General features: G+C 46.1%; 1 protein-coding gene across 4 annotated transcripts in view; it reads right to left on the bottom strand.

The window, feature by feature from the left end:
* Positions 1-7,439: 7,439 nt before the first annotated feature.
* Positions 7,440-27,681, bottom strand: part of LOC106591355 (neurobeachin-like protein 2) — a 147,842-nt gene continuing 127,600 nt past the window's right edge. For all 4 annotated transcript variants that reach the window (XM_045696980.1, XM_045696978.1, XM_045696976.1 and 1 more), the window contains 8 exons: positions 15,721-15,830; positions 14,951-15,123; positions 11,522-11,616; positions 11,257-11,373; positions 10,908-11,069; positions 10,605-10,753; positions 10,246-10,378; positions 7,440-9,610 (listed from right to left, as the gene is read on the bottom strand). In XM_045696980.1, coding sequence (XP_045552936.1) covers positions 9,503-9,610; positions 10,246-10,378; positions 10,605-10,753; positions 10,908-11,069; positions 11,257-11,373; positions 11,522-11,616; positions 14,951-15,123; positions 15,721-15,830 — 1,047 coding nt within the window. In that variant the 3' untranslated portion in view covers positions 7,440-9,502. The remainder of the gene's footprint in view (positions 9,611-10,245; positions 10,379-10,604; positions 10,754-10,907; positions 11,070-11,256; positions 11,374-11,521; positions 11,617-14,950; positions 15,124-15,720; positions 15,831-27,681) is intronic.

The raw sequence follows: 27,681 nt of genomic DNA on the forward strand, positions 1-27,681 counted from the left end.
ATGTTTGTCTTATAAATCCTTTTGAATCATTTAAAAGATCTAACATGAACTTGAAAAGCTGCTACTTTCTGCATGCCTGGGTCACGCCCATAAAATGGATGACCTCTGATTCTAACTAATAGGCCTATTAAATAGCCCAGACATTATTTAGGCCAAAGCTAAATATCAGTGATATGTCCTTCAACATGCTACTACAGTAGAGCTTAGCCTACATACTGCTATTACAAGTGCTAGGTTATAATATTATACATTGACATCCTAATTATCCTATATAATTTGTATACAACATATACTTTTATAAGCATGTACCTACACTATATATACAAAGTATGTGGACACTCCTTCAAATTAGTGGTTTCGGCTATTTCAGACACACCCGTTGCTGACAGGTGAATAACATCGAGCACACAGCCACGTAATCTCCATAAACAAACATTGGCAGTAGAATGGCCGTACTGAAGAGCTTAGTGACTTTCAAATGTGGCACCGTCATAGGATGCCACCTTTCCAACAAGTCAGTTCGTCAAATTTCTGCCCTGTTAGAGCTGCCCTGTTAGAGCTGCCCTGTTATAGAGCTGCCCTGTTATAGAGCTGCCCTGTTATAGAGCTGCCCTGTTATAGAGCTGCCCCAGGCAACTGTAAGTGCTGTTTTTTTTGGGGGGGGGTTACCTTTATTTAACTAGTCAGTTAAGAACAAATTCTTATTTTCAATGACGGCCTAGGAACAGTGGGTTAACTGCCTTGTTCAGGGGCAGAACGACAGATTTATATCTCGTCAGCTCAGGGATTCGATCTTGCAACCTTTCGGTTACAAGTCCACTAGGCTACCTGCCGCCCCAAGTGCTGTTATTGTGAAGTGGAAATGTCTAGGGAGCAACAACGGCTCAGCCGCAAACAAAATGGTAGGCCATACAAGCTAATAGAACGGGATAGCTGAGTGCTGAAGGGCGTAGCACGTAAAAATCGTCTGTCCTCAGTTACAACACTCACTACTGAGTTCCAAACTGCTTTTGGAAGCAACATCAGCGCAAGAACTGTTTGTCGAGAGCTTCATGAAATGGGTTTCCATGGCCGAGCAGCCGCACATAAGCCTAAGATCACCATGCGCAATGCCAAGCGTCGTCTGGAGTGTTGTAAAGCTCACTGCCATTGGACCCTGGAGCATTGGAAACGCATTACCTGGAGTGATGAATCACGCTTCACCATCTGGCATTCCGACGGACAAATCTGGGTTTGGTGGATGCCAGGAGAACGCTACCTACCCAAATGCATAGTGCCAACTGTAAAGTTTGGTGGAGGAGGAATAAAGATCTGGGGCAGTTTTTCATGGTTTGGACTTGGCCCCTTAGTACCAGTGAAGGGAAATCTTAACGCTACAGCATACAATGACATTCTAGAGGATTCTGTGCTTCCAACTTTCTAGCAACAGTTTGGGGAAGGCCTTTTCCAGTTTCAGCATGACAATGCCAACTAGCACAAAGCGAGGTTCATACAGAAATGATTTGTTTAGATCGGTGTGGAAGAATTTAACTGGCCTGCACAGAGCCCCGACCTCAACCCCATCGAACACCTTTGGGATGAATTGGAACACAGACTGTGAGCCAGGCCTAATCGCCCAACATCAGTGCCCAACCTCACTAATGCTCTTGTGGCTGAATGGAAGTAAGTCCCCGCAGCAGTGTTCCAATATCTAGTGGAAAGCCTTCCCAGAAGAGTGGGGGCTGTTATAGCAGCAAAGGGGGGACCAACTCCATATTAATGCCCATGCTTTAGGTCATGTAATGTATTTACTAAAACTATAGGCTAAAATCAGTGTTATTCATGTTAATTAAGAGACTGGCGGGGGAGAATATTAGCCACTAATATAAATATCAGTAACCTCTAGGAAAAATAACTATAGGCTTTGAAAGTGACTCGACCACTTGAAGATCTCGGGGCCAAAACGCTGCACATCAGACTCTCACACTGCAAGAGGAACATGCCAACAAAGATTAACAGTGTGACTCAACTGAGGGGAATGTAACAACAAAAAATGCTAGGTACAACAAAAACACAACAGTCAATAAAGCAGCTATCAGCAAAATCAGTGCAAGTGTTAGTTCAAGAAAGGCCAGTACAACATCTGTGAGCTGCTTGTGCTGAAAGTTCCAGTTAACAGATTTCCATTGGTTTATTCTGGTGGTTCGTTCTCTCAGGCTCAGCTCTGTTTCCAACCAACCTTGTAAAAATGTTTTTCTAAAATGACTCTTGCAGTGAAATACTGTATGGATACTACTGAGTATACAAAACATTAAGAACACCTGCTCTTTCCATGACAGACTGACCAGGTGAATCCAGGTGAAAGCTATGATCCCTTATTGATGTCACAAGTTAAATCCACTTCAATCAGTGTAGATGAAGGGTTAAAGAAATATGTTTAAGCATTAAGACAATTGAGACATGGATTGTGTGTGTGTCATTCAGAGGGTGAATGGGCAAGACAAAATATACATTAGGAAGGTGTTCCTAATGTTTGATATACTCAGAGTACAGTTACAGTATACATAAAAAATAACCACTACTACTTTATACATTTTCAAAACAGTTTACTTCACAAAAAGTGAGTTTATCGTACATTTTCTGGACTAAATCCTTGCGACAACAATAGGCTACAGTCAGTGATCACTATGTGGTACCCTACTTTTGAGAAGAAAAAGAAATGCACACCTATTAAGGCGACGTTTCTAGCTGTCTGCATCAGGGTATGATCACCAGGGTATGATCATCAGGGTATGACCACCAGGGTATGACCATCAGCGTATGATCACCAGGGTATGATCAGCAGGGTATGATCATCCGGGTATGCCTATCAGGGTATGCCCATCAGGGTATGCCCATCAAGGTATGCTCATCAGGGTATGCTCATCTGGGTATGCTCATCTGGGTATGACCATCTGGGTATGACCATCAGGGTATGATCATCAGGGTATGACCATCTGGGTATGACCATCAGGGTATGATAATCAGGGTATGATAATCTGGGTATGACCATCTGGGTATGACCATCAGAGTATGACCATCAGGGTATGACCATCAGGGTATGACAATCAGGGTATGATCATCAGGGTATGATCCTGATGAAGACAGCTTGGCTGTCGAAACGTTGGATATTACATTTTTGCATCTGAGCTCCTAGAGTGTGCGGCTCTCCCTTATTTTCAAGTACCCTACTTTTGACCAGGGCCCATAGGACTCTGGTCAAAAGTAGTGCACTACGTAGGGAATAGGGCACCTTTTTGGACATAGACTTTGTCAGCGATGACTAGGTTCTCCAGACCATCAACATCCTCATATTGTCCAGTGGCTGGGGTGGAGGTCAGTGGTCAGGCCGTGGTCATCATACCAGGGTGAGAAATAGCAGCTCAGCGTAAAGGACATAATAAAACCCTGGTCTGTCTGTCCGAGAAGACACATGGAGGGAGGGAGGGAGGGAATTGAGAGAGCTAGAGGTCAGAGCGGAGGATAGTTAGATAGTTTGAGGGTAGTTGTGGTTCTGGTCAGGAAGACCACCAAGACAGGGGGAGCTGATGATATCCACCCTCCTCCTCCCCCTGACCTCCACCCTCCGCTTCCCTCAGTCTCCCCTCAGGACGAGAGGTCAGGCAGTAATACAACCCTGATCTGTCTGTCCTACAGCCAAGAATACACAAGGAGGGGAGGGAGGGAGGGAAGGGAGGGAAGGGGAGGAGGGAGAGAGGGGAGGGAGGGAAGAGAGAAGACAGGGAGGGAGAGAAGACAGGGAGGGAGCGAGACAAGGAGACACAGGGAGGGAAGATCTCCCCTCAAGACAGGAGAGGTCAGGACACTATGGGCCCTGGTCAAACGTAATGTTCTAGATAGGAACTTTGGGATACAACCTCTGTCTCCCACCACCATCAGTCTCCAGTTAGGGCTAGAGAGGATAGGACAGGAGGAGCAATCTACCTGCTAGAACCAAGAGCAAGGTGTCAAGCCCTCCTCCCATTGTCAACAGGACTACATCAGAGGGAGAATAGCCTCTGTATCCCTCCTCCCTCCCTTCCTGACTTCCCCCCTCTTCTTCTCTGCTTGTATTGACTGGAAGGGCTACAGGCCTGTTTACCCCCCTCCCCTCCCTACGGCCTGCTGAACTGTCCCCTTGAGGTGTTTATGGGCCGGCTGACAGGATGTTGGCTCAAAGGATCCTCTTTAAGTAAATGTGGTGTAGCTGCTGTTACCTTTCAACAAAAACATAACTCTACAACAGAAAAACTGTTGAGATGAGTGGTAGAATAAGCAGCGTTGAAATGTTCTCTCCCTCTGAGTGAATGAATAAATGTGACTGAATGATCTTCTGTATTGACAACAAAATGGGCTGAGTTGAAGAAGTAACATCAGATCGGCACTGTCTTGCTTTGATGATCCTCACACTGGAGAAAATGATCATCTCAGAGAATTATCTTGAAGGTGTGAGCTGTGTGCTTATGGAAAAGTTACACATGACAGACAAGCACTTTGATTAGAAAAGCTTGTTATTTCAACAGCTTAGAAGAACATTAGAGACATCAAAACAGTAGGTCAGAAGCAGTAGAACAGGTCCAAACCAAGACAGGCCTGCCCTCACCTCACCTGCCCTCACCTTACCTCACCTGCCCTCACCTCACCTCACCTGCCCTCACCTCACCTGCCCTCACCTCACCTGCCCTCACCTCACCTGCCCTCACCTCACCTCACCTCCCCTCACCTCACCTGCCCTCACCTCCTCACCTCCCTCACCTCCACCTGCCCTCACCTCACCTTCCCCCTCACCTCACCTGCCCTCACCTGCCCTCACCTGCCCTCACCTCACCTCCCCTTCCCTCACCTCACCTGCCAAGCCCTCACCTCACCTGCCCTCACCTCACCTGCCCTCATATCACCTCCCCTGCCCTCATATCACCTCACATCACCTCACCTGCCCTCACATCAGGCTTCAGTTGAGATTGTGCTGGGTGCAAATGAGCACACTTTTTAGTCTCTCTCAGATATGTACAGTATTTATATGGGATGCATCCCAAATGGCACCCTATTTCCTATGTAGTGCTCTACTTTTGACCAGGACCCAAAGTAGTGCACTATGTAGGAAATAGGGTGCCATTTGGGACATAAACATTAAGTCAGGAGAAGTTGCCCCGGACGCTGATCTTAAGGAGTCCGCATGTTTCCCAGCCAAAACAGTTTGGACGTGTTTGTGCATATTAATTATCTAATGTTAGCTAAATGCACTAATGAATACATTAACATTTAATTTAAATTGACAATTCTGTTTACTGTCTTGTGCACGTTTTAAATGAACACAATACAAAGATGTCAGCAACAGGTGACGTGCAGGAGCTTGCAGGGATTTGTAGTCTTGCATGATGTCAACTTTGATGCTAATTAGCATTTTAGAATCAAAGTAAATAGAGCCGAATATATTGATAAAAGTCACCTTGTCCAATAGAGATTTACATGGTTATCAAAACATCACACCAGGGTAACCCTACACGAAACACAGCCCTTATTTTAAGTGTATCTAAAATCCCCTATGGGAAAAATGTATGGTGGAAAAACGACTGGAACCATTTCCCCGGTTTGACCGCTAGGTTTTATGGGTATTATAACACCTCCACTGTGGGGCTCTATAAAGTCTGTTGTCATTCAATGAGAAATGACACGTTTTCATGCAAATTCTTTCATTGTGAAATACTGCACCAAACATCTTAGTTAGATGTAAAATTGCAGTGGTGTAAAGTACTTAAGTAAAAATACTTTAAAGTACTACTTAATTCGTTTTTGGGGCTATTTGTACTTTACTATTTATATTTTTTTACTACTTTTACTCCACTACATTCCTAAAGAAAATAATATACTTTTTATGACCAAACATTTTCCATGACACCCAAAACTACCCGCTACATTTTGAATGCTTAGCAGGACAGGAAAATTGTCAAATTAAACGCCTTATCAAGAGAACATCCCTAGTCATCCCTACTGCCTCTGATCTGGCGGACGAACTAAACACAAATGAGTAGTTTGTAAATTATGTTGGAGTGTGCCCCTGGCTATCCGTTAATTAAAACTACAAGAAAATTACGCCGTCTGGTTTGCTTAATAGAAGGAATTTAAAATGATTTTTTACTTTTGATACTTAAGTATATTTTAGCAATTTCATTTACTTTTGATACTTGAGTATATTTAAAACCAAATACTTTTAGCCTTTTACTTAAGTAGTATTTTACTTTCACTTAAGTCACGACAATTGAGTACTTTTCCCACCACTGTAAAACTGCGCGACTAAGATCTCCTCGGCAAAAACGTAAAAATGTATGACAGATTTCTAAAGTTATTTTAGATTCATTCTGATTATTTTGAGGAAGTGTGTACTGGCTACGGCATTTCAAAATGGACAAACAGTACTATTTCTATTTTTTCAAGCAAAGGTCTTTTAGGGGTGTATGCGAGCACATACGTTCGGTCTTTAGATACATTTTTCATTTTCCCCATTATCATTTAAGGTTAGAATCTGGGGGTGGAATCTGATCCTAGATCAGTGTTTAGGGGCAACTTCTACCTGGAGTTCTTTATTCAGCAGTAGTGTCCTGGGGCTCAGGGACTGTGGTGCGGGACACAACTTCTACCTGGAGTTCTTTATTCAGCAGTAGTGTCCTGGGGCTCAGGGACTGTGGTGCGGGACACAACTTCTACCTGGAGTTCTTTATTCAGCAGTAGTGTCCTGGGGCTCAGGGACTGTGGTGCGGGACACAACTTCTACCTGGAGTTCTTTATTCAGCAGTAGTGTCCTGGGGCTCAGGGACTGTGGTGCGGGACACAACTTCTACCTGGAGTTCTTTATTCAGCAGTAGTGTCCTGGGGCTCAGGGACTGTGGTGCGGGACACAACTTCTACCTGGAGTTCTTTATTCAGCAGTAGTATCCTGGGGCTCAGGGACTGTGGTGCGGGACACAACTTCTACCTGGAGTTCTTTATTCAGCAGTAGTGTCCTGGGGCTCAGGGACTGTGGTGCGGGACACAACTTCTACCTGGAGTTCTTTATTCAGCAGTAGTGTCCTGGGGCTCAGGGACTGTGGTGCGGGACACAGACCTGGGTTCAAATACTACTTTTAATCTTTCAAATATTTTGAGCGTTTGCTCTAGCCTGCCAGGAATGTCAAATGGCGTTTCACATTTTGGGACTATTCTATTGGATCCATCAAATCAGGCATGCTCAATCAAGCTCAGATAAAGTATTTTTCATGATTCTGCATAGTATTTGAACCCAGGTCTGGTGAGAGATCAGTCAGGAGGATAAAAGTTCATGAACTCAGAGTTCCATAGGTCCTATTCCCTATATAGTGCACTACTTTGGACAAGGGCCAATAGAGAAACTATTGACAATAGACAATAAAGCAAACAGACACGTATAATTTCTGCAGGCATTTCAGGCACACCTTTTCAATAAAACCCAGAAGTTCTGTCAACATCACAGCCAGATCATTAACATAGACATGTAATAATGCATTACCATATATTGTGACCCTTGACCTTTTAAACACATAGCATAGCGACACAGTAAAACAACCATCAAAGTTACAGTAATATTAACCTCGTTCCCAGGCTCGAGTGCTACTGAGAGAGCCGGAATGGTGGAAAAGATTACAGCAATATTCTCTCTTTTTCTCAAAAATTCACTCTCCATCCAATCACAGATGACAGTCTGTTAGTAGAGACGTTAGCTGGTAGATGCGATTTTGTTGCCATTGCATTTCCTCAACAGTTCCCTTTTGTCTTTGTGACTGAGTCCCAAATGCCACCATATATGGGGCCCTGGTCAAAAGTAGTGCACTACACATGGTGCTATTTGGGACGCTTCCTTTGCGTCTCTCCCATCCCAACATGACAGTGCATAACAATAGTCTCTCTCCAACCCAACCGCAAAAAAAGGGGGTTTTCACAGGAAGTACATTCCTCTACTGGCTCGTTGGGAGCCCAAGTCTATCTTTCCACCCATGTGTTCTACAGACACCACGACTGCGTCTCAAATCGCACCCTATTCCCTATATAGTGCAGTGCTTTGGACCGAGCCCTGAGCAAAAGTAGTGCACTATAATAGGGAAAGGGTGCCATTTGGGACACAAGCCATCTCTAGTTCAAAAGGGTTCAACTCAGTGCTTCAGAAAATAACAAGATAATAGCAGTATAAAAGGTTAAATAGCCCTGATGGACGAGGACACTTTAACAGCTGTCTGTCTAGCAGTTTACCAACAATATGACGGTTAGTTACAAGTGATGCAGATTTGGTTGCCGAGGACACGCAGGTCCTTACGAAGACTGTAAAACACCGGGCTGCTACAGAAGTAAAAGTGATGGACAGAGCAGGAGGAGGGAGGGAAAGACGGCAGGCAGATGAGAGACTGAGAAAAGAAGGAGGGGATATTCTCGTGCCAATCAGTGCTGGAGGAAAAGATGACAGGCACTTTTCAGTTACAACAAGTTTGAAACAATAACAAGGAAGGAGGTATTCTCTGCTGGAAAATAGTATCTGTGTAAGGAGTGAAGATGAAGACCACCGACAAACTAAATGAGTCATCAATTAATGCAACACATCAGTAACACACAAGACCAATTAAACCAATCATCTAAACCAGTAATGTGAGCTGCACATACAGATGCTATATACCGTACATGTCATAAAACATCTCTTCTCTCCTATTTAAGGCAACAGTGATTCATTTGTTGTGAACATCACCATCCATCATGTGACAATCTGACAATACAAACCGCACATACTGTCTGGACCACTCCAAACGGGTTATTGCATTTTATTTTCAGCAGGACTGCACACATGTAGAGAGAGAAATCCCACCCTCTAGTGGTAGACACTGGTACTTCACCATGGAAATCTCTTGCAACTTTATAGTTCTCAAGTTTCAAGGAATTTTAGACAAGGTGCCATTGCCACACAACTGGCCTTGGAACAACCCAGTAAAAGGGGTCGGAAGCCACATAACAGAGTCTCCTCTCTTGTCTACAAAACACGAGTAATCTTTGGAATGATGCCTTTTTAAAAATAGAGTATAAAACCACCTAAATCAAAAAATATTTTATTTTCCCTTTTGTAGAAAAAAAAGCCTTGGTTTATCGTGTCTCTCTCGGAGAGCTCAGAGGCTTGAACCCATAGAGGTTTGGACCCATAGAGGTTTGGACCCATAGAGGTTTGGACCCATAGAGGTTGGAGAGGCCGTTTAACAGTCAATCAGTCCAGTAAAGTTCTGGGTGGGCTTTCTGACGCCAACATCCAGGGTCTCTACTCCCTTCATTCTGACCCAGCAAATCCACTGCTGGTGGGTAGAAAAAGGTCTGCTGTACTTGACAAGAACCCAATAGGCACTATATAGGAATAGGATGCCATTTGGGTGTCGGCCATCAACCAATAACCAAGCCTCGGCTACGATAATATTGCCTTCGTATGTTTTCATGGCGACCCTCACTTCCCAGAAGTCTCAGTGGGGTTGTATTCTGTCTCTCCTGAGGAAACCTGAGAGATTCGGCGCGTTGAGCCCCACAGCCGACGGGAAAACTGACCCGAACGTACCTAGAGAGAGACAGAGAGATACAGAGAGAGAGAGAGAGATACAGAGAGAGAAATACAGAGAGAGAGATACAGAGAGATACAGAGAGAGAGTGAGAGAGAGATACAGAGAGATACAGAGAGATAAATACAGAGAGATACAGAGAGATACAGAGAGAGAGAGAGAGAGAGAGAGAGAGAGACAGAGAGAGAGATACAGAGAGTGAGAGAGAGATACAGAGAGAGAAATACAGAGAGAGATACAGAGAGATACAGAGAGAGAGAGAGAGATACAGAGACAGAGAGTGATACAGAGAGAGAGATACAGAGAGAATGAGAGAGAGAGATACAGAGAGAGCGATACAGAGAGAGAGAGAGAGATACAGAAAGAGAGAGAGATACAGACAGAGAGAGACAGAGAGAGAGAGAGAGACAGAGAGAGAGACAGAGAGAGAGAGAGAGACAGAGAGAGAGAGAGAGAGAGACAGAGAACAGGTCACACTGAGCATGTGTTAACAGTAGGAGAATGTAACTATCAGGGTAAGGGATGTTATTGAAGTAAAGATAATGTTGTTATCATCTAACATGAATTCCAGATGGAATAGAAGGTCAGGAGCAAGTTGTTGTGGAACAGTGTGCATTAGGGAAGCAGACGTTACCTCCTGTGGTTTCCCAGCCCCCACCACGATGAGCTTTCCATCCTGCAGGCCCACCAGGATGTGGCTACTCTCTCTGGTCACCGACACACTCCTCACAGCCACCTTCAACGGCAGAGCCACCGCCAGCGCCAGACTGACACACACACACACACACACACACACACACACACACACACACACACACACACACACACACACACACACACACACACACACACACACACACACACACACACACACACACACACACACACACACACACACACACACACACACACAGATGAATGAATGTTATGGAAGGTGGTGTAGTCTAATTGAAGTGTGCTGGTGATGGCCATACACACTGTTGCATGTCTCACCTGTACAGGTCTCTGATGTGTAAGTTTCCCTGCTGGGTTCCCAGGATGATGTACTCAGGGACCAGGTAGAGAGCTGTCACCTCTTCCTCCAGGCTGACAGACGACAGCAGACAGCCGTTCACAGAGTAAACATGGAGGGAGTACTTCTCCTTTAATACAGGACAGAGAGACAAGAAGGAAGAGGGGTACAATGAAATAAAATATAAATACAGTTGATTAGTTTGTGTGTGTGTGTGTGTGTGTGTGTGTGTGTGTGTGTTTGACTGAATGACACTGTTGATCATGAATGTGTGTGTTCCGTACCTTTCCAGCAGTGTGTCCCTCCAGGGCAGTCTGTGCCACGATGTGGCCCTCCATGCCCACCTGCAACCCAGTGACCCGGGCAGGCAGGCAGCTCTCACCGGGCGGACGCAGGGTACGGAGAAACTGGCCACGACGTACACTGTGGATTATCAGAGTACCATCCTGAGAGAGAGAGAGGGAGGGAGAGAGGGAGGGAGAGAGAGAGGGAGAGAGAGAGAGAGAGAGAGAGCGTAAGAAACCAAATGTGACAGTCTGCACCCTGGATAATTTCACTCAAACTGGAATGAAGGGCTCTCTCAAATCCCAGATTTCCCCTTTAACACACCATATCTGACCCCTGACCTCTCACCTTTGACCCAGAGACAGCCATGTCCAGCTCGGTGCTGATGGCCACACAGGTGACCTCCTGGTCGTGTCCACAGAGGACCTGCACTGGACGAGGAGAGAGACCACTGGAGAACTCACCCTGGGAGAGGAGAGAGCGGGGGGAGATTAAACCTTTTTGACTCTCCATCAGAAATATGAAGATAATTAGGAGATCATTTGTACCCTGCTTATTCTACTAGTGCCACTGATTTCCTAAGACCTGTGATAGTGGAAGATGAAAGTCCTACCTGCTGTAGAACCTGCCACACGATACAGGATGTGTCTCTGGAACCAGATATGAGGTAGATACCACAGAGGTCCAGAGCCAGACATGTCACCACATCTACAGGACAGACAGGACAGACAGGACACTCATCACTATCAGACATGTCACCACATCTACTGGACAGACAGGACAGACAGGACACTCATCACTATCAGACATGTTACCAGGTCTACAGGACACTCATCACTATCAGACATGTTACCAGGTCTACAGGACACTCATCACTATCAGACATGTTACCAGGTCTACAGGACACTCATCACTACCAGACATGTTACCACATCTACAGGACACTCATCACTATCAGACATGTTACCAGGTCTACAGGACACTCATCACTACCAGACATGTTACCAGGTCTACAGGACACTCATCACTACCAGACATGTTACCACGTCTACAGGACACTCATCACTACCAGACATGTTACCACGTCTACAGGACACTCATCACTATCAGACATGTCACCAGGTCTACAGGACAGACAGGACAGACAGGACACTCATCACTATCAGACATGTCACCACGTCTACAGGACAGACAGGACACTCATCACTATCAGACATGTTACCACGTCTACAGGACAGACAGGACAACAGGACACTCATCACTATCAGACATGTTACCAGGTCTACAGGACAGACAGGACACTCATCACTATCAGACATGTCACCACGTCTACAGGACAGACAGGACACTCATCACTATCAGATATGTTACCAGGTCTACAGGACACTCATCACTATCAGACATGTTACCAGGTCTACAGGACACTCATCACTATCAGACATGTTACCACGTCTACAGGACAGACAGGACACTAATCACTATCAGACATGTTACCAGGTCTACAGGACACTCATCACTATCAGACATGTTACCACGTCTACAGGACACTCATCACTATCAGACATGTTACCACGTCTACAGGACACTCATCACTATCAGACATGTTACCATGTCTACAGGACACTCATCACTATCAGACATGTCACCAGGTCTACAGGACAGACAGGACAGACAGGACACTCATCACTATCAGACATGTCACCACGTCTACAGGACAGACAGGACACTCATCACTATCAGACATGTTACCACGTCTACAGGACAGACAGGACAGACAGGACAGACAGGACACTCATCACTATCAGACATGTCACCACGTCTACAGGACAGACAGGACACTCATCACTATCAGACATGTTACCACGTCTACAGGACAGACAGGACAGACAGGACACTCAACACTATCAGACATGTTACCAGGTCTACAGGACAGACAGGACACTCATCACTATCAGACATGTCACCACGTCTACAGGACAGACAGGACACTCATCACTATCAGATATGTTACCAGGTCTACAGGACACTCATCACTATCAGACATGTTACCAGGTCTACAGGACACTCATCACTATCAGACATGTTACCACGTCTACAGGACAGACAGGACACTAATCACTATCAGACATGTTACCAGGTCTACAGGACACTCATCACTATCAGACATGTTACCACGTCTACAGGACACTATCTATCGACAGGTCACAGCAGGACACTCATCACTATCAGACATGTCACCAGGTCTACAGGACAGACAGGACACTCATCACTATCAGACATGTCACCATGTCTACAGGACAGACAGGACACTCATCACTATCAGACATGTTACCAGGTCTACAGGACAGACAGGACAGACAGGACACTCATCACTATCAGACATGTTACCAGGTCTACAGGACAGACAGGACACTCATCACTATCAGACATGTCACCACGTCTACAGGACAGTACAGGACACTCATCACTATCAGACATGTTACCAGGTCTACAGGACACTCATCACTATCAGACATGTACCAGGTCTACAGGACACTCATCACATCAGACGTTACCGCTACAGGACACTCATCACTATCAGACATGTTACCAGGTCTACAGGACAGACAGGACAGACAGGACACTCATCACTATCAGACATGTTACCAGGTCTACAGGACAGACAGGACAGACCTCATCACTATCAGACATGTTACCAGGTCTACAGGACAGACAGGACAGACAGGACACTCATCACTATCAGACATGTTACCGGGTCTACAGGACAGACAGGACACTCATCACTATCAGACCTGTTCCAAGTCACACTATCAGACAGGACACTCATCACTATCAGACATGTCACCATGTCTACAGGACAGACAGGACAGACAGGACACTCATCACTATCAGACATGTTACCAGGTCTACAGGACAGACAGTATCTCTCATCTCTATCTGGACAACAGAAACAACAATAGAACTATGTCATCTCTTTGGGGGCTGATCTAGAATCAGACCCCCCTGTCCAAGTAACCTTACTGATCTAGAATCAGATCCCCCCTGTCCAAGTAACCTTACTGATCTAGAATCAGATCCCCCTGTCCAAGTAACCTTATTGATCTAGAATCAGATCCCCCCTGTCCAAGTAACCTTACTGATCTAGAATCAGATCCCCCCTGTCCAAGTAACCTTACTGATCTAGAATCAGACCCCCTGTCCAAGTAACCTTACTGATCTAGAATCAGATCCCCCCTGTCCAAGTAACCTTACTGATCTAGAATCAGATCCCCCTGTCCAAGTAACCTTACTGATCTAGAATCAGACCCCCCTGTCCAAGTAACCTTACTGATCTAGAATCAGATCCCCCCTGTCCAAGTAACCTTACTGATCTAGAATCAGATCCCCCTGTCCAAGTAACCTTACTGATCTAGAATCAGATCCCCCCTGTCCAAGTAACCTTACTGATCTAGAATCAGATCCCCCTGTCCAAGTAACCTTACTGATCTAGAATCAGATCCCCCTGTCCAAGTAACCTTACTGATCTAGAATCAGATCCCCCTGTCCAAGTAACCTTACTGATCTAGAATCAGATCCCCCCTGTCCAAGTAACCTTACTGATCTAGAATCAGATCCCCCTGTCCAAGTAACCTTACTGATCTAGAATCAGATCCCCCTGTCCAAGTAACCTTACTGATCTAGAATCAGATCCCCCCTGTCCAAGTAACCTTACTGATCTAGAATCAGATCCCCCTGTCCAAGTAACCTTACTGATCTAGAATCAGATCCCCCTGTCCAAGTAACCTTACTGATCTAGAATCAGATCCCCCCTGTCCATGTAACCTTACTGATCTAGAATCAGATCCCCCTGTCCAAGTAACCTTACTGATTTTGATCTAAAAGGCAAAACTGATCCTAAAACTCTTACTCTGAGAAAATTGAAACATGATCTCCTCTCCATCCGTCCTCCCTCCCCTTCCACCCGTCCCTCCCTCCCTCCCCGTCCTCCTTCCCTCCCTCCCCGTCCTCCCTCCCTGTCCTCCCATCATTCTCCGTAGCTCACCGATGTGTCGGCAGATCCTGCCCACCAGTTTGCCCTTTCCCAGCTGGGTGACTCGGAGGCTGCAGTCCCAGTGTCCTCCGCTGAACAGCAGACGACCATCGTTGGACACCACCAACACCTGGGTACTGAGATCTACCCCTGGGGCGAAGAGACCGCTGAGGAACCGCTGGGTTCTGCAGGAGGGAGGAGAGAGAAGAGCGGAGGTTGAGTAAACCTAGTAATGATTTACATTAACGGGCCTTTAACTGAAGGAACAGAGACGTTGTTGAAACCAATATGTTTCTATAGTTGTGGCATGTTAATATACACAAATGGTGATTTGTCCTTTAACATTTCCTAGCAGAAAGATGTTTATCAATGAAAAGGAACTCAAGTGTTTCCCATTCAGACTAATCCCAATAAGACACATGTTTATAGGGCCAGTGAAGTTCTAACGCTCCAGCCTCATAAAACACAGACTTCTCCATCCATTTAAACTTGTGCTTTGAAGTCACATGAATAAAAGCAAGCAGCTGAGCTGGGGACCAGATGGGATGGCTACACACTACACAGTCTGAGTCCCAAATGGAACACTAGGCCCTATTTAGCCCACTCCTTTTGACCAGAGCCCATAGGGTCCTGTAGGGCACTATATATGGAATAGGGTGCCATTTGGGATGCAGACACACTGTGGGTGGTGGGGTCCTCCTTATACTTCTCTCTGTGTTTAGAGTGGGATTTACTTTTTGTTGTCATTTATTGGCAGGCATTTTGTAGGGCCACTAACTTACTTGGGATTGGCCACGGTGGGGTCCTTGGTGAAGGTGAAGTAGTTGGCGATGCTCTTATCGTAAGGCAGCCAGCTGTGGGTCCCAATCAGACCGTTAGAACTCACTGTCACCTACAGGGAAGGAAGAGAGCAGGGAGGGACACAGTCAAAAGAAGCCCCATACTGCACTAGGGTTAAACAATTCTGGTAACTTTCCCCCAAATTCCTGGTTTTTCCAGAAGTCCTGGTAAGAGCATTCCCAGACCCCTCCTCATTCCAGGAGTCTACCAACTGGGATTTCTGGTTAACCTGAGAAAGTTACCGGACTTGTGCAACCCTGTGCTGCACCTCTGTATCTCTTCAACCAAGCAGAAAGGTCCAAAACCTTTAGCACACCTTGTTGAGTGTGAATGTGTTGTTTCATGTAGCTGTGTTGAGTGTGAATGTGTTGTTTGATGTAGCTGTGTTGTGTGTGAATGTGTTGTTTCATGTAGCTGTGTTGTGTGTGAATGTGTTGTTTGATGTAGCTGTGTTGAGTGTGAATGTGTTGTTTCATGTAGCTGTGTTGAGTGTGAATGTGTTGTTTGATGTAGCTGTGTTGTGTGTGAATGTGTTGTTTCATGTAGCTGTGTTGAGTGTGAATGTGTTGTTTGATGTAGCTGTGTTGAGTGTGAATGTGTTGTTTCATGTAGCTGTGTTGAGTGTGAATGTGTTGTTTCATGTAGCTGTGTTGTGTGTGAATGTGTTGTTTCATGTAGCTGTGTTGTGTGTGAATGTGTTGTTTCATGTAGCTGTGTTGAGTGTGAATGTGTTGTTTCATGTAGCTGTGTTGAGTGTGAATGTGTTGTTTCATGTAGCTGTGTTGTGTGTGAATGTGTTGTTTGATGTAGCTGTGTTGAGTGTGAATGTGTTGTTTCATGTAGCTGTGTTGTGTGTGAATGTGTTGTTTCATGTAGCTGTGTTGAGTGTGAATGTGTTGTTTGATGTAGCTGTGTTGAGTGTGAATGTGTTGTTTCATGTAGCTGTGTTGAGTGTGAATGTGTTGTTTCATGTAGCTGTGTTGTGTGTGAATGTGTTGTTTCATGTAGCTGTGTTGAGTGTGAATGTGTTGTTTCATGTAGCTGTGTTGAGTGTGAATGTGTTGTTTCATGTAGCTGTGTTGTGTGTGAATGTGTTGTTTGATGTAGCTGTGTTGAGTGTGAATGTGTTGTTTCATGTAGCTGTGTTGTGTGTGAATGTGTTGTTTCATGTAGCTGTGTTGAGTGTGAATGTGTTGTTTGATGTAGCTGTGTTGAGTGTGAATGTGTTGTTTCATGTAGCTGTGTTGAGTGTGAATGTGTTGTTTGATGTAGCTGTGTTGTGTGTGAATGTGTTGTTTCATGTAGCTGTGTTGAGTGTGAAGGTGTTGTTTCATGTAGCTGTGTTGAGTGTGAATGTGTTGTTTGATGTAGCTGTGTTGAGTGTGAATGTGTTGTTTGATGTAGCTGTGATGAGTGTGAATGTGTTGTTTGATGTAGCTGTGTTGAGTGTGAATGTGTTGTTTCATGTAGCTGTGTTGAATGTGAATGTGTTGTTTGATGTAGCTGTGTTGTGTGTGAATGTGTTGTTTCATGTAGCTGTGTTGAGTGTGAATGTGTTGTTTCATGTAGCTGTGTTGAGTGTGAATGTGTGGTATGATGTAGCTGTGTTGAGTGTGAATGTGTTGTTTCATGTAGCTGTGTTGAGTGTGAATGTGTTGTTTGATGTAGCTGTGTTGAGTGTGAATGTGTTGTTTCATGTAGCTGTGTTGAGTGTGAATGTGTTGTTTCATGTAGCTGTGTTGAGTGTGAATGTGTTGTTTCATGTAGCTGTGTTGAGTGTGAATGTGTTGTTTGATGTAGCTGTGTTGTGTGTGAATGTGTTGTTTCATGTAGCTGTGTTGAGTGTGAATGTGTTGTTTCATGTAGCTGTGTTGTGTGTGAATGTGTTGTTTCATGTAGCTGTGTTGAGTGTGAATGTGTTGTCTGATGTAGCTGTGTTGAGTGTGAATGTGTTGTTTCATGTAGCTGTGTTGTGTGTGAATGTGTTGTTTCATGTAGCTGTGTTGAGTGTGAATGTGTTGTTTCATGTAGCTGTGTTGAGTGTGAATGTGTTGTTTCATGTAGCTGTGTTGTGTGTGAATGTGTTGTTTCATGTAGCTGTGTTGAGTGTGAATGTGTTGTTTGATGTAGCTGTGTTGAGTGTGAATGTGTTGTTTCATGTAGCTGTGTTGAGTGTGAATGTGTTGTTTCATGTAGCTGTGTTGTGTGTGAGAGAGGCTGGTGTCAGTGAGATGTCCCTTCTCTAGTTTGTCTCTTTGTGTGTGTGTGTGTGTGTGTGTGTGTGTGTGTGTGTGTGTGTGTGTGTGTGTGTGTGTGTGTGTGTGTGTGTGTGTGTAATCATTTGGTGCTTATACAGTATTTATCCTATTTCACACATTACTCAACGGGACATTGACAGATTGACGGTTAGGGTTAAGGGCCTTACTCAACAGGACATCGACAGATTGACGGTTAGGGTTAAGGGCCTTACTCAACAGGACATCGACAGATTGACGGTTAGGGTTAAGGGCCTTACTCAACAGGACATCGACAGATTGACGGTTAGGGTTAAGGGCCTTACTCAACAGGACATCGACAGATTGACGGTTAGGGTTAAGGGCCTTACTCAACAGGACATCGACAGATTGACGGTTAGGGTTAAGGGCCTTACTCAACAGGACATCGACAGATTGACGGTTAGGGTTAAGGGCCTTACTCAACGAGACATCGACAGATTGACGGTTAGGGTTAAGGGCCTTACTCAACAAGACATCGACAGATTGACGGTTAGGGTTAAGGGCCTTACTCAACAGGACATCGACAGATTGACGGTTAGGGTTAAGGGCTTTACTCAACAGGACATCGACAGATTGACGGTTAGGGTTAAGGGCTTTACTCAACAGGACATCGACAGATTGACGGTTAGGGTTAAGGGCCTTACTCAACAGGACATCGACAGATTGACGGTTAGGGTTAAGGGCCTTACTCAACAGGACATCGACAGATTGACGGTTAGGGTTAAGGGCCTTACTCAACGAGACATCGACAGATTGACGGTTAGGGTTAAGGGCCTTACTCAACAGGACATCGACAGATTGACGGTTAGGGTTAAGGGCCTTACTCAACAGGACATCGACAGATTGACGGTTAGGGTTAAGGGCCTTACTCAACAGGACATCGACAGATTGACGGTTAGGGTTAAGGGCCTTACTCAACAGGACATCGACAGATTGACGGTTAGGGTTAAGGGCCTTACTCAACAGGACATCGACAGATTGACGGTTAGGGTTAAGGGCCTTACTCAACAGGACATCGACAGATTGACGGTTAGGGTTAAGGGCCTTACTCAACAGGACATCGACAGATTGACGGTTAGGGTTAAGGGCCTTACTCAACAGGACATCGACAGATTGACGGTTAGGGTTAAGGGCCTTACTCAACAGGACATCGACAGATTGACGGTTAGGGTTAAGGGCCTTACTCAACAGGACATCGACAGATTGACGGTTAGGGTTAAGGGCCTTACTCAACAGGACATCGACAGATTGACGGTTAGGGTTAAGGGCCTTACTCAACGAGACATCGACAGATTGACGGTTAGGGTTAAGGGCCTTACTCGACAGATTGACGGTTAGGGTTAAGGGCCTTACTCAACGAGACATCGACAGATTGACGGTTAGGGTTAAGGGCCTTACTCAACAGGACATAGACAGATTGACGGTTAGGGTTAAGGGCCTTACTCAACAGGACATCGACAGATTGACGGTTAGGGTTAAGGGCCTTACTCAACAGGACATCGACAGATTGACGGTTAGGGTTAAGGGCCTTACTCAACGAGACATCGACAGATTGACGGTTAGGGTTAAGGGCCTTACTCAACGACATCGACAGATTGACGGTTAGGGTTAAGGGCCTTACTCAACGGGACATCGACAGATTGACGGTTAGGGTTAAGGGCCTTACTCAACAGGACATAGACAGATTGACGGTTAGGGTTAAGGGCCTTACTCAACAGGACATCGACAGATTGACGGTTAGGGTTAAGGGCCTTACTCAACAGGACATCGACAGATTGACGGTTAGGGTTAAGGGCCTTACTCAACGAGACATCGACAGATTGACGGTTAGGGTTAAGGGCCTTACTCAACAGGACATCGACAGATTGACGGTTAGGGTTAAGGGCCTTACTCAACAGGACATCGACAGATTGTACGGTTAGGGTTAAGGGCCTTACTCAACAGGACATCGACAGATTGACGGTTAGGGTTAAGGGCCTTACTCAACAGGACATCGACAGATTGACGGTTAGGGTTAAGGGCCTTACTCAACAGGACATCGACAGATTGACGGTTAGGGTTAAGGGCCTTACTCAACGAGACATCGACAGATTGACGGTTAGGGTTAAGGGCCTTACTCAACAGGACATCGACAGATTGACGGTTAGGGTTAAGGGCCTTACTCAACAGGACATCGACAGATTGACGGTTAGGGTTAAGGGCCTTACTCAACAGGACATCGACAGATTGACGGTTAGGGTTAAGGGCCTTACTCAACAGGACATCGACAGATTGACGGTTAGGGTTAAGGGCCTTACTCAACAGGACATCGACAGATTGACGGTTAGGGTTAAGGGCCTTACTCAACGAGACATCGACAGATTGACGGTTAGGGTTAAGGGCCTTACTCACGGTCGACAGATTGACGGTTAGGGTTAAGGGCCTTACTCAACGAGCATCGACAGATTGACGGTTAGGGTTAAGGGCCTTACTCAACAGGACATCGACAGATTGACGGTTAGGGTTAAGGGCCTTACTCAACAGGACATCGACAGATTGACGGTTAGGGTTAAGGGCCTTACTCAACAGGACATCGACAGATTGACGGTTAGGGTTAAGGGCCTTACTCAACTAGGACATCGACAGATTGACGGTTAGGGTTAAGGGCCTTACTCAACGAGACATCGACAGATTGACGGTTAGGGTTAAGGGCCTTACTCAACAGGACATCGACAGATTGACGGTTAGGGTTAAGGGCCTTACTCAACAGGACATCGACAGATTGACGGTTAGGGTTAAGGGCCTTACTCAACAGGACATCGACAGATTGACGGTTAGGGTTAAGGGCCTTACTCAACAGGACATCGACAGATTGACGGTTAGGGTTAAGGGCCTTACTCAACAGGACATCGACAGATTGACGGTTAGGGTTAAGGGCCTTACTCAACGGGACATCGACAGATTGACGGTTAGGGTTAAGGGCCTTACTCAACAGGACATCGACAGATTGACGGTTAGGGTTAAGGGCCTTACTCAACAGGACATCGACAGATTGACGGTTAGGGTTAAGGGCCTTACTCAACAGGACATCGACAGATTGACGGTTAGGGTTAAGGGCCTTACTCAACAGGACATCGACAGATTGACGGTTAGGGTTAAGGGCCTTACTCAACAGGACATCGACAGATTGACGGTTAGGGTTAAGGGCCTTACTCAACAGGACATCGACAGATTGACGGTTAGGGTTAAGGGCCTTACTCAACAGGACATCGACAGATTGACGGTTAGGGTTAAGGGCCTTACTCAACAGGACATCGACAGATTGACGGTTAGGGTTAAGGGCCTTACTCAACAGGACATCGACAGATTGACGGTTAGGGTTAAGGGCCTTACTCAACAGGACATCGACAGATTGACGGTTAGGGTTAAGGGCCTTACTCAACAGGACATCGACAGATTGACGGTTAGGGTTAAGGGCCTTACTCAACAGGACATCGACAGATTGACGGTTAGGGTTAAGGGCCTTACTCAACAGGGACATCGACAGATTGACGGTTAGGGTTAAGGGCCTTACTCAACAGGACATCGACAGATTGACAGTTAGGGTTAAGGGCCTTACTCAACAGGACATCGACAGATTGACGGTTAGGGTTAAGGGCCTTACTCAACAGGACATCGACAGATTGACGGTTAGGGTTAAGGGCCTTACTCAACAGGACATCGACAGATTGACGGTTAGGGTTAAGGGCCTTACTCAACAGGACATCGACAGATTGACGGTTAGGGTTAAGGGCCTTACTCAACAGGACATCGACAGATTGACGGTTAGGGTTAAGGGCCTTACTCAACAGGACATCGACAGATTGACGGTTAGGGTTAAGGGCCTTACTCAACAGGACATCGACAGATTGACGGTTAGGGTTAAGGGGCCTTACTCAACAGGACATCGACAGATTGACGGTTAGGGTTAAGGGCCTTACTCAACAGGACATCGACAGATTGACGGTTAGGGTTAAGGGCCTTACTCAACAGGACATCGACAGATTGACGGTTAGGGTTAAGGGCCTTACTCAACAGGACATCGACAGATTGACGGTTAGGGTTAAGGGCCTTACTCAACAGGACATCGACAGATTGACGGTTAGGGTTAAGGGCCTTACTCAACAGGACATCGACAGATTGACGGTTAGGGTTAAGGGCCTTACTCAACAGGACATCGACAGATTGACGGTTAGGGTTAAGGGGCCTTACTCAACAGGACATCGACAGATTGACGGTTAGGGTTAAGGGCCTTACTCAACAGGACATCGACAGATTGACGGTTAGGGGTTAAGGGCCTTACTCAACAGGACATCGACAGATTGACGGTTAGGGTTAAGGGCCTTACTCAACAGGACATCGACAGATTGACGGTTAGGGTTAAGGGCCTTACTCAACAGGACATCGACAGATTGACGGTTAGGGTTAAGGGCCTTACTCAACAGGACATCGACAGATTGACGGTTAGGGTTAAGGGCCTTACTCAACAGGACATCGACAGATTGACGGTTAGGAGTTAAGGGCCTTACTCAACAGGACATCGACAGATTGACGGTTAGGGTTAAGGGCCTTACTCAACGGGACATCGACAGATTGACGGTTAGGGTTAAGGGCCTTACTCAACAGGACATCGACAGATTGACGGTTAGGGTTAAGGGCCTTACTCAACAGGACATCGACAGATTGACGGTTAGGGTTAAGGGCCTTACTCAACAGGACATCGACAGATTGACGGTTAGGGTTAAGGGCCTTACTCAACGGGACATCGACAGATTGACGGTTAGGGTTAAGGGCCTTACTCAACAGGACATCGACAGATTGACGGTTAGGGTTAAGGGCCTTACTCAACAGGACATCGACAGATTGACGGTTAGGGTTAAGGGCCTTACTCAACAGGACATCGACAGATTGACGGTTAGGGTTAAGGGCCTTACTCAACAGGACATCGACAGATTGACGGTTAGGGTTAAGGGGCCTTACTCAACAGGACATCGACAGATTGACGGTTAGGGTTAAGGGCCTTACTCAACAGGACATCGACAGATTGACGGTTAGGGTTAAGGGCCTTACTCAACAGGACATCGACAGATTGACGGTTAGGGTTAAGGGCCTTACTCAACAGGACATCGACAGATTGACGGTTAGGGTTAAGGGCCTTACTCAACAGGACATCGACAGATTGACGGTTAGGGTTAAGGGCCTTACTCAACAGGACATCGACAGATTGACGGTTAGGGTTAAGGGCCTTACTCAACAGGACATCGACAGATTGACGGTTAGGGTTAAGGGCCTTACTCAACAGGACATCGACAGATTGACGGTTAGGGTTAAGGGCCTTACTCAACAGGACATCGACAGATTGACGGTTAGGGTTAAGGGCCTTACTCAACAGGACATCGAACAGATTGACGGTTAGGGTTAAGGGCCTTACTCAACAGGACATCGACAGATTGACGGTTAGGGTTAAGGGCCTTACTCAACAGGACATCGACAGATTGACGGTTAGGGTTAAGGGCCTTACTCAACAGGACATCGACAGATTGACGGTTAGGGTTAAGGGCCTTACTCAACAGGACATCGACAGATTGACGGTTAGGGTTAAGGGCCTTACTCAACAGGACATCGACAGATTGACGGTTAGGGTTAAGGGCCTTACTCAACAGGACATCGACAGATTGACGGTTAGGGTTAAGGGCCTTACTCAACAGGACATCGACAGATTGACGGTTAGGGTTAAGGGCCTTACTCAACAGGACATCGACAGATTGACGGTTAGGGTTAAGGGCCTTACTCAACAGGACATCGAACAGATTGACGGTTAGGGTTAAGGGCCTTACTCAACAGGACATCGACAGATTGACGGTTAGGGTTAAGGGCCTTACTCAACAGGACATCGACAGATTGACGGTTAGGGTTAAGGGCCTTACTCAACAGGACATCGACAGATTGACGGTTAGGGTTAAGGGCCTTACTCAACAGGACATCGACAGATTGACGGTTAGGGTTAAGGGCCTTACTCAACAGGACATCGACAGATTGACGGTTAGGGTTAAGGGCCTTACTCAACAGGACATCGAAGCAGATTGACGGTTAGGGTTAAGGGCCTTACTCAACAGGACATCGACAGATTGACGGTTAGGGTTAAGGGCCTTACTCAACAGGACATCGACAGATTGACGGTTAGGGTTAAGGGCCTTACTCAACAGGACATCGAACAGATTGACGGTTAGGGTTAAGGGGCCTTACTCAACAGGACATCGACAGATTGACGGTTAGGGTTAAGGGCCTTACTCAACAGGACATCGACAGATTGGACGGTTAGGGTTAAGGGCCTTACTCAACAGGACATCGACAGATTGACGGTTAGGGTTAAGGGCCTTACTCAACAGGACATCGACAGATTGACGGTTAGGGTTAAGGGCCTTACTCAACGGGACATCGACAGATTGACGGTTAGGGTTAAGGGCCTTACTCAACAGGACATCGACAGATTGACGGTTAGGGTTAAGGGGCCTTACTCAACAGGACATCGACAGATTGACGTTTAGGGTTAAGGGCCTTACTCAACAGGACATCGACAGATTGACGGTTAGGTTAAGGGCCTTACTCAACAGGACATCGACAGATTGACGGTTAGGGTTAAGGGCCTTACTCAACAAGACATCGACAGATTGACGGTTAGGGTTAAGGGCCTTACTCAACAGGACATCGACAGATTGACGGTTAGGGTTAAGGGCCTTACTCAACAGGACATCGACAGATTGACGGTTAGGGTTAAGGGGCCTTACTCAACAGGACATCGACAGATTGACGGTTGGGGTTAAGGGCCTTACTCAACAGGACATCGACAGATTGACGGTTAGGGTTAAGGGCCTTACTCAACAGGACATCGACAGATTGACGGTTAGGGTTAAGGGCCTTACTCAACAGGACATCGACAGATTGACGGTTAGGGTTAAGGGCCTTACTCAACAGGACATCGACAGATTGACGGTTAGGGTTAAGGGCCTTACTCAACGGGACATCGAAGCAGATTGACGGTTAGGGTTAAGGGCCTTACTCAACAGGACATCGACAGATTGACGGTTAGGTTAAGGGCCTACTCAACGGACTCGACAGATTGACGGTTAGGGTTAAGGGCCTTACTCAACAGACATCGACAGATTGACGGTTAGGGTTAAGGGCCTTACTCAACAGGACATCGACAGATTGACGGTTAGGGTTAAGGGCCTTACTCAACAGGACATCGACAGATTGACGGTTAGGGTTAAGGGCCTTACTCAACAGGACATCGACAGATTGACGGTTAGGGTTAAGGGCCTTACTCAACAGGACATCGACAGATTGACGGTTAGGGTTAAGGGGCCTTACTCAACAGGACATCGACAGATTGACGGGTTAGGGTTAAGGGCCTTACTCAACAGGACATCGACAGATTGACGGTTAGGGGTTAAGGGCCTTACTCAACAGGACATCGACAGATTGACGGTTAGGGTTAAGGGCCTTACTCAACAGGACATCGACAGATTGACGGTTAGGGTTAAGGGCCTTACTCAACAGGACATCGACAGATTGACGGTTAGGGTTAAGGGCCTTACTCAACAGGACATCGACAGATTGACGGTTAAGGTTAAGGGCCTTACTCAACAGGACATCGACAGATTGACGGTTAGGGTTAAGGGCCTTACTCAACAGGACATCGACAGATTGACGGTTAGGGTTAAGGGCCTTACTCAACAGGACATCGACAGATTGACGGTTAGGGTTAAGGGCCTTACTCAACAGGACATCGACAGATTGACGGTTAGGGTTAAGGGCCTTACTCAACAGGACATCGACAGATTGACGGTTAGGGTTAAGGGCCTTACTCAACAGGACATCGACAGATTGACGGTTAGGGTTAAGGGGCCTTACTCAACAGGACATCGACAGATTGACGGTTAGGGTTAAGGGCCTTACTCAACAGGACATCGACAGATTGACGGTTAGGGTTAAGGGCCTTACTCAACAGGACATCGACAGATTGACGGTTAGGGTTAAGGGCCTTACTCAACAGGACATCGACAGATTGACGGTTAGGGTTAAGGGCCTTACTCAACAGGACATCGACAGATTGACGGTTAGGGTTAAGGGCCTTACTCAACAGGACATCGACAGATTGACGGTTAGGGTTAAGGGCCTTACTCAACGGGACATCGACAGATTGACGGTTAGGGTTAAGGGCCTTACTCAACAGGACTCGACAGATTGACGGTTAGGGTTAAGGGCCTTACTCAACAGGACATCGACAGATTGACGGTTAGGGTTAAGGGCCTTACTCAGACATCGACAGATTGACGGTTAGGTTAAGGGCCTTACTCAACAGGACATCGACAGATTGCGGTTAGGTTAAAGGGCCTTACTCAACAGACATCGACAGATTGACGGTTAGGTTAAGGGCCTTACTCAACGAGACATCGACAGATTGACGGTTGGGGTTAAGGGCCTTACTCAACAGGACATCGACAGATTGACGGTTAGGGTTAAGGGCCTTACTCAACAGGACATCGACAGATTGCGGTTAGGGTTAAGGGCCTTACTCAACAGGACATCGACGAAATTGACGGTTAGGGTTAAGGGCCTTACTCAACGAGACTCGACAGATTGACCGGTTAGGGTTAAGGGCCTTACTCAACAGGACATCGGCAGATTGACGGTTAGGGTATGAGGCCTTACTCAACAGGACATCGACAGATTGCGATTTGAGGGTTAAGGGCCTTACTCAACAGGCCGCGGAAGTTTATCGCAAATGAAAGTTAAGACCTCACTCAAGCCTGAGACATCCACAGATTGACCAGTTAGGGTTAAAGGGCCTTACTTATACATCGACAAATTGGTTTAGGGTTAAGGGCCTTACTCAACAGAGACATCACATGTTGTGTGTGAATGTGTTGTTTCATGTAGCTGTGTTGAGTGTGAATGTGTTGTTTCATGTAGCTGTGTTGTGTGTGAATGTGTTGTCTGATGTAGCTGTGTTGAGTGTGAATGTGTTGTTTCATGTAGCTGTGTTGAGTGTGAATGTGTTGTTTGATGTAGCTGTGTTGAGTGTGAATGTGTTGTTTGATGTAGCTGTGTTGAGTGTGAATGTGTTGTTTCATGTAGCTGTGTTGAGTGTGAATGTGTTGTTTGATGTAGCTGTGTTGAGTGTGAATGTGTTGTTTCATGTAGCTGTGTTGAGTGTGAATGTGTTGTTTGATGTAGCTGTGTTGTGTGTGAATGTGTTGTTTGATGTAGCTGTGTTGAGTGTGAATGTGTTGTTTGATGTAGCTGTGTTGTGTGTGAATGTGTTGTTTCATGTAGCTGTGTTGTGTGTGAATGTGTTGTTTCATGTAGCTGTGTTGAGTGTGAATGTGTTGTTTGATGTAGCTGTGTTGAGTGTGAATGTGTTGTTTGATGTAGCTGTGTTGAGTGTGAATGTGTTTCATGTAGCTGTGTTGAGTGTGAATGTGTTGTTTCATGTAGCTGTGTTGAGTGTGAATGTGTTGTTTCATGTAGCTGTGTTGTGTGTGAATGTGTTGTTTCATGTAGCTGTGTTGAGTGTGAATGTGTTGTTTCATGTAGCTGTGTTGA

This window comes from Salmo salar, chromosome ssa02 (assembly GCF_905237065.1).
Source record: "Salmo salar chromosome ssa02, Ssal_v3.1, whole genome shotgun sequence".
Taxonomy (NCBI): Eukaryota; Metazoa; Chordata; class Actinopteri; order Salmoniformes; family Salmonidae; genus Salmo; species Salmo salar.